Source organism: Nansenia antarctica, assembly GCF_963989245.1.
Source record: "Nansenia antarctica genome assembly, chromosome: 7".
Classification (NCBI taxonomy): domain Eukaryota; kingdom Metazoa; phylum Chordata; class Actinopteri; order Argentiniformes; family Microstomatidae; genus Nansenia; species Nansenia antarctica.
Window position 1 is genome coordinate 8686437 of NC_137677.1, and position 7365 is coordinate 8693801.

Genomic DNA, 7365 nt, shown 5'->3' on the forward strand with positions numbered 1-7365 from the left:
TCTGTCTGTCTGTCTGTGTGTCTGTCTGTGTCTGTGTGCCTGTCTGTCTGCCTGTCTGTGTGTCTGCCTGTCTGCCTGTCTGTGTGTCTGTCTGTGTCTGTGTCTGTGTGCCTGTCTGTCTGTCTGTCTAACTGTCTGTCTGCCTGCCTGTCTGTGTCTGTGTGTCTGTCTGTCTGTGTCTGTGTGTCTGTCTGTCTGTGTCTGTGTGTCTGTATGTCTGTCTGTCTGTGTCTGTGTCTGTCTGTGTCTGTGTGTCTGTCTGTCTGTCTGTGTCTGTGTGTCTGCCTGTCTGCCTGCCTGTCTGTCTGCCTGTCTGTCTGTGTGTCTGTCTGTGTGTCTGTCTGTCTGTCTGTGTGTCTGCCTGCCTGCCTGTGTCTGTGTGTCTGTCTGTCTGTCTGTGTCTGTGTGTCTGTCTGTCTGTCTGTGTCTGTCTGTGTCTGTGTGTCTGCCTGTCTGCCTGCCTGCCTGTGTCTGTGTGTCTGTCTGTCTGCCTGTCTGTGTCTGTGTGTCTGTCTGTCTGCCTGCCTGTCTGTGTCTGTGTGTCTGTCTGTCTGTGTCTGTGTGTCTGTGTCTGTGTCTGTGTGTCTGTCTGTGTCTGTCTGTCTGTCTGTCTGCCTGCCTGCCTGTGTCTGTGTGTCTGTCTGTCTGTGTGTCTGCCTGTCTGTCTGTCTGTCTGCCTGTCTGTCTGTCTGCATGTCTGTGTCTGTGTGTCTGTCTGCCTGCCTGTCTGTGTGTCTGTCTGTCTGTGTCTGTGTGTCTGTCTGTCTGCCTGTCTGTGTCTGTCTGTCTGTCTGTCTGTGTGTCTGTGTGTCTGTCTGCCTGTCTGTCTGCCTGTCTGCCTGCCTGCCTGTGTGTCTGTGTGTGTCTGTGTGTCTGTCTGTCTGCCTGCCTGCCTGCCTGTCTGTCTGTCTGCCTGTCTGTGTCTGTGTGTCTGTCTGCCTGTCTGTGTCTGTCTGCCTGCCTGTCTGTGTCTGTCTGTCTGCCTGTCTGCCTGTCTGTCTGTGTCTGTCTGTCTGCCTGTCTGTCTGCCTGTCTGTCTGTCTGCCTGTCTGTCTGCCTGTCTGTCTGTCTGTCTGTCTGTGTGTCTGTGTGTCTGTCTGTCTGTGTGTGTCTGTGTGTCTGTCTGTCTGTGTGTCTGTGTGTCTGTCTGTCTGTGTGTCTGTCTGTCTGCCTGCCTGTCTGTCTGCCTGTCTGTCTGTCTGTGTCTGTCTGTGTCTGTCTGTCTGCCTGTCTGCCTGTCTGTCTGTGTCTGTCTGTCTGCCTGTCTGTCTGCCTGTGTCTGTGTGTCTGTCTGTCTGCCTGTCTGCCTGTCTGCCTGTCTGCCTGTCTGCCCGTCTGCCCGTCTGCCTGTCTGCCTGTCTGCCTGTCTGTGTGTCTGTCTGTCTGTGTCTGTGTGTCTGTCTGTCTGTGTGTCTGTGTCTGTGTGTCTGTGTGTCTGCCTAGGAGACATGATTGTTGGTTGAAACATAAACACTTTGGGCCATCCTGGACATTCATCTGTACACCACTGGGCTGGCCAGACAGCGTGACAGGCAAAGTGTGGACTAGAGTATTTGAGGACAGTATTATGGCTGTGGGACACAGCGGGGATAACACGGAGACTGTGAGGAGGTCAGGGAAGGTTAAGAGCTGGGATGGAGACCGACCCCCCCCCCCCCCCCCCCGCTGACCCCCAGGCAGATGACGGTGTCTGAACAGCAGCTGTGGCGCTCCATAAAGTAGTACAGTCAAGTAGTGTTGAATCTCATTCCCGTGTCGTTCTGTTGTAATAGAGGGAGATACTTGTCGCCCAGGAAGAGGACTCGCATTACGCAACATAATTGACACCGACAGTGTGAGAGTGTGTGTGTGCGTGTGTGCGTGCGTGTGTGTGTGTGTGTGTGCGTGTGCGTGTGTGTGTGTGTGTGTATTGAACACACTACGAAACGAGGTGAGCACCTTCGCTTAACTCTTGATATAGCCAAAAGGCAAATGTGTAAAAAAAAAAAATAGGTTTTAGTACGTACATGCAGATTTTCACACACACACACACACACACACACACACACACAACACCAACGCAAAAAGCCCGGCAAGTCACCCAATCAACAAGTAGTTAGAGAGCAACAAGTGACTTGCAAAATGCAAATCCTTTTGATTGGGTGAGATGAGGTTTGGGAGAGACAAGCCCTTGGTGTGACAGTGAGGTGATTGGTGGGTATGGGCACAGCACAGCGTAGCTAGCAGGAGTCAGTGTGTTCACTTCAGCACTGAGGGAACACACTGACAAGTGGTAGGGTGCAGCCAAGGAGACAAAAGCAGGCCTTTTTCCCCCCTTTTTTTTTCTCTCTCTCTCTCTCTCGCTCTCTCTCTCTCTAGTCCTTTTCAAAGAAAGTTTCCTGGTTGACTTACATGGCTGTTGAGTAGGCTGCTTTTGTGAGTTGCAATCCCTTCAGACTTTTGGAGGTTTTCAATCGCCATTTCAAGCTAAAGAAAAAAAAAAGAAAGAAAAAAAAGGGACCATGCAAAAATGAAAAAGGATGAAAAAAAAATGTGGGGGGAAGAGAGAGAGAGAGAGAAGGAGAGAGAGAGAGAGAGAGAGAGAGAGAGAGAGAGAGAGAGAGAGAGAGAGAGAGAGAGAAGGAGAGAGAGAGAGAGAAGGAGAGAGAGAGAGAGTGACAGTGAGTGAGAGATAGAGGGGGGGGAAGAGAAAGAGAGATCGAGAGAGGAAGAGAGAGGGGAGGGTGGGCAGACAGAAAAAAAAACAAAACACAAAACAGAAAGGAAATAAGACGGTTAGCTGCAGCCAGTTCTCTGCATTTCCATTAAACTCAGTCAGTGTTGCGGCCAAATTCATTATTGGCTGACAAAAGCATGCAAATAGGGGGACTCATAGGGTTAAGCTGCGGACTGAAGGCCCTCCTTGTCTGACACTCTAATGTATGCAAATGTGCTCCACAAACAGGGCCACAGGTCACACCACGCTCAATGACAATGAGTTGACGATTCCTACCTTTCCCCACAACATTCAGCACACAATACAATCCAGAGTAGGTATTATACAAATAGCAGTGGTCACTTATACCGGTCTGTAACACAGGGACTTGACTTAGACACCCCCTCACCGCCCACACACACACACACACACACATACACACACGCACACACCAAAAGCAATACATTTCCACGTCGTGCAATCTCGTCTTTCCATTCGTTATCCCGAAGGAACCATTTCAATGAATCGACCAGATCATTGAGATGTTTTTTCTCTCTCTTGTGGACTAGAGAAAATAAGACAGACAGAGTTTAACTTGCGGGTACAGCGAATGACAAAACCAGGGGCTTGCTTTTAAGCTTAGGGGGAATAACTAAAAGCAAGAGAGAGAGAGGGAGAGAGAGAGAAGAAAAAAGAAAAGAAAAAAGAAAGACACCCACAGAAAGATGTATGGTGGTGTAGTGGCCAAACTTGAGAACGGAGAGAGAGAGAAAAAAAAAAAAGAGGAAAAGAAAAAAGGAAAACAGCAGAAGCAGGCATGGTTCCAGGCCTTAAGAAGCCTCCCCGAGGGCTCTTGGCCAAATGGTAATGAGCCCAAGGGGGTTGCTTTGTTTTCGCGGGGCGCTCAAGTGCCTGTGAAAAACTCTAAAACAAGGCAGCGCTGAATTATTTAAGCCAGCCTCGTCCTGGTTCCCCCTGTCCCCGTCCCCGTCCCCGTCCCCGTCCCCGTCCCCGTCCTGCTCTTGCTCCTGACATAGTCAGGGAGGAGGGTTGCTCAGGTTGCGCCGTCTGTCCGGGCGCCAGGGCAGGGCTGTCAGCAGAGGCACAGGCGGCCGCGGGTGACAGCGACACCGGCGAGCGTGCGTCATGTACGGCATGTGGCAAGGGATTAACTGTGCGCAAGGGCAATTTGTTCGTGAGTGTAGCTAATTATGAATTTATGCAACCCCTCATAGCGAGGTAGTTAGCGTTCAAAGACACAGATTTAAAAAAAAAAAAAAAAAAGGAAGAAGGAAAAAAAAAAACGGTTTTACAAATAAACCTAAAACAACCTGCCTGCTAAACCCACTTTTTGATTTATTTCAGGTAATTCAACAAACAGCCTCCCGCCGAATACGCCGTTCATCGGGAAATCTTCGAGACACCTACTTCCCTCGTCCACAGTTCCCGTGGCGTCTCTCAGACCCGGTCGTATCTCAAATCGGTTCACTTGGTACCCCGTAACAGACTTAAAAAGGTCATATTCTCTTCTCACCCTCCCCCCCTCCCCCGCCCCTGGAGCCAAAAGCCCAGACATGGTAGAGCCAGGCGGGCGGGCGGGCACCACGCGGGCGGTGTGTGTGTGCTCACCATGGCCGAGGAGGAGCGTGACGAGTGGGAGGCGTGGTGGCGGCCGCCCTCCATCCCCCCGCCGTGGATCAGGTAGGCGCTGCCGCCCTGAGAGATGATCTGGCTGCCGCCCACGTCCATGGCGATGCCCACCATGCCGTGCGAGGGGACGCCGCTGGCCGAGGAGACCACCGCCGTGACCTGGCCGCCCCCGGCCTGGGAGTCGAAGTACGCCCCCCCGCTGCCCTGCCCGTACAGCTGGGCCTCGGGGTTGTAGGAGTAGGCCGTCCGGCTGGGGAGGGAGGGAGGGAGGAGGGAAGGTAAGGTACCGTAAACGCTCACGTGTAACGTCTCTCTCTGAGAGAGAGAGAGCGAGGGGCAAGTCATCGCTGATTACATCACTTAGCGGAACGTTTTCGCTCCGTCTATCACACCTACACACAATCTCACAATGTGTTCAATTAGCTTTGATGCCGTCGTAATGAGGAGCACTTTAAAAAACAGCTGAAACAAAAGGGTTTTTTTTCTGTTTGTTTTCTCCCCACTTATCGTCATGAATATTGGCGTGCTTTTTTTCCGTCAGCCTGTTGATGTTAAAACATGACCCTTTGGGTTTAGACATCTGTTTATACATGAGCAGATGCTCCCGTCCTCGTAGCTGGTAGGGTAGTGTGTGTGCTTACATGGTTCCGTTGGTGTAAACGGCCTCCCCGCCTTCTCCTATGTACTGGACCTGGGACGGGTAGACGTGCTGGACCTGCTGCACCTAGAACACACACAGACAGAAACACACCACGGGTCAAACATCAGCGGACGGGGGAAAGTCCATGATTCCTACCTCCACCAGCCTCCCCCCTGAGGAACAGGCACTTAAAAAGGGAACTCGTATGTCATATCCTCCTTTAGACAACCACATCTTCCATCATCTTAACTCACGGCTGACAGTAGGTGGCGGTTGGGATCGCAGTGTCATCGTGACGGAAAGCTAAACCCCTCCCCTTCTCCCACCCCCTCTCTAGCTAAGAACTAACGCTGGCCAGATCTAATTGAGATCTATCACACCACTCAATCCCCCGAGAGCATGCTACACAAAAGAGGGACGTCCTCAGCTCTGAATCGATGTGTGTGATATTAACGGGAGTGGAGCCGTGCTGTGTGAGGGCGTGTGTGCGCGTGTGTGTGTGTGTGCGTGCGTGTGTGTGTGTGTGCGTGTGTATGTGCTTGGACTGATGGCTCTAGTGGCTCGTGGGGGGATTGGAGGGGGGGAGGTGTGCACAGTGTGTACCTGCTGAGGGACGTGTTGCACCCTGGGAACTGAGAGCTGCTGTACCTGCGCTGCCTTCTGGGCCGAGCCTGTGGCCTGAACCAGCACCCTCTGTAGGGGAGGAGACGCACCGTGAGTGTACGCACACACACACGCGCACACTCACGTGCACACTCACGTGCAAATACACACACAGATGTACATGTGCATGCACACACACACGCACGTGCACACACACACACAGACATACACACACACACAAAACATAGACACAGACACACACACACACACACACACACACACCTCAACATAAAGCTAAGAAAACAACCTGTCACCAGACAAACAGGGTGCGGTGCCAGGAGCATGTCATTCACCATGCTTTTCTTTTTTTTTTTTCTTCGAATGTCTATTACATCATGATGACATTCGAACGTTTCTGTTCGACTTCAGGACTAATGTGAAGGGAGCGTTCTCTGGGGAACGGACGACGCTTCTCTTGGTTCTGCGTTATTTCAGCTTCCCCGAGCCCTTTCATGTGGCATCCATTTCGGGGCTTTGGGGTAATTAGCAACAGGCGGTTTGTCTGCGGCGGATGCGGGACGACCACTCCTGGTCTTGCTCCTCAGGAGAGTGTTAATGGAGGTTTGTGTTCATGACAACCAAAACAAATAAAAAACCATTCGGCTTTTTTCTCCCCCTCCACACGTCGGCGTCTGAGCCATGTCAGAAGTGAAGCCGGCGGCGGGGTATTATTATTAGTCGAGCGCTGGCTTTTCTCAAGCGTCACTTGGGCTGTCGAGGCAAATATGATGCTCTTAGTAAAATGTACCCAAAAATATGAACATGAGGAAACGGCGTAGTGTGGAGTATGTATTCTCACGGGAACGTCGGACATTTTTCCAAAACCGTGACCGAGTGGGCCAATGGTAACTCGAGGCTAGGAGCGGGGGGGGGGGAACCGATTCTTTTTTACGGTTCGTGTTAACTCGGGCCACTGGTCTTCTCCTGCTTGTTATGGTGTATTACAGTTGGTTATTCCGTAAGAATCTAAATCTCCTTGGAAGGGGGTTGCGCTCCGAGACGTTATACACTCGAGCCTGATTGATGGAGTCAACAGCTGTTTGAACATTCTCCCTTTTAAACATCCTGCTTCTCTTTCCGCAGTGAGAGTGGCTCCTGTGAGGAGGAGACGGCGGTGTGTGTGGGCAGCGCTGGGTTCTGTGTGTGTGTGTGTGTGTGTGTGTGTGTGTGTGTGTGTGTGTGAGTGTGAGTGTGTGTGTACCTGTTGGGAGGCCGGGACAGGCTGCACCACGGGCGCCTGGGCGGACGTGGAGGTACGCAGCGCCACGCTGGACGACGAGTCGGACCCTCCCTCTGAGCTCTGCATCCTGGGACTCTACGGAGGAGAAGGGGGGGGGGGGGGGGGGAGGGGGTATAGTACAAGGACATCCATGAGAGGAGAGAGGACACACACCACCCTGCCAGGCGGGACAGGGGCTAACAAGCATCCTCACCCAGCGCCAGGCCTGCACATGGGCTCAGGGCTGCTTGTACCACGGCCAAACCCAGGCCTCTTAAAAAAGGCGAGCCAGCCAGGGCCCCTTTCATATCGCTGCCCCGCAGGAACCCCCTCGGCCCTGCCAAGGCAAGCTGAGTCAAACTCAGACGGCTAGAGGACCTCTCACCTCTGGCCCTTTTTAATCAGTGGGATTATCAACAACACACATTCAGGCAGAACACTGCTCACAGCTCAGCTCCCTTCCAGCTGGGAGGAGACAGGCGGGGGGTGAAGGACGGA

At 52.4% G+C, this 7365-nt stretch overlaps 1 protein-coding gene across 1 annotated transcript in view; it reads right to left on the reverse strand.

Moving 5' to 3' along the window:
• rfx2 (regulatory factor X, 2 (influences HLA class II expression)) overlaps window positions 1-6954 on the reverse strand; it is a gene marked incomplete at both ends in the record, with an annotated part of 10624 nt that extends 3670 nt beyond the window's left edge. Inside the window, 5 exon segments of the mRNA XM_080536507.1 lie at window positions 2392-2466; window positions 4325-4595; window positions 4987-5069; window positions 5589-5678; window positions 6850-6954. Coding sequence (XP_080392633.1) covers window positions 2392-2466; window positions 4325-4595; window positions 4987-5069; window positions 5589-5678; window positions 6850-6954 — 624 coding nt within the window.
• Window positions 6955-7365: the final 411 nt, after the last annotated feature.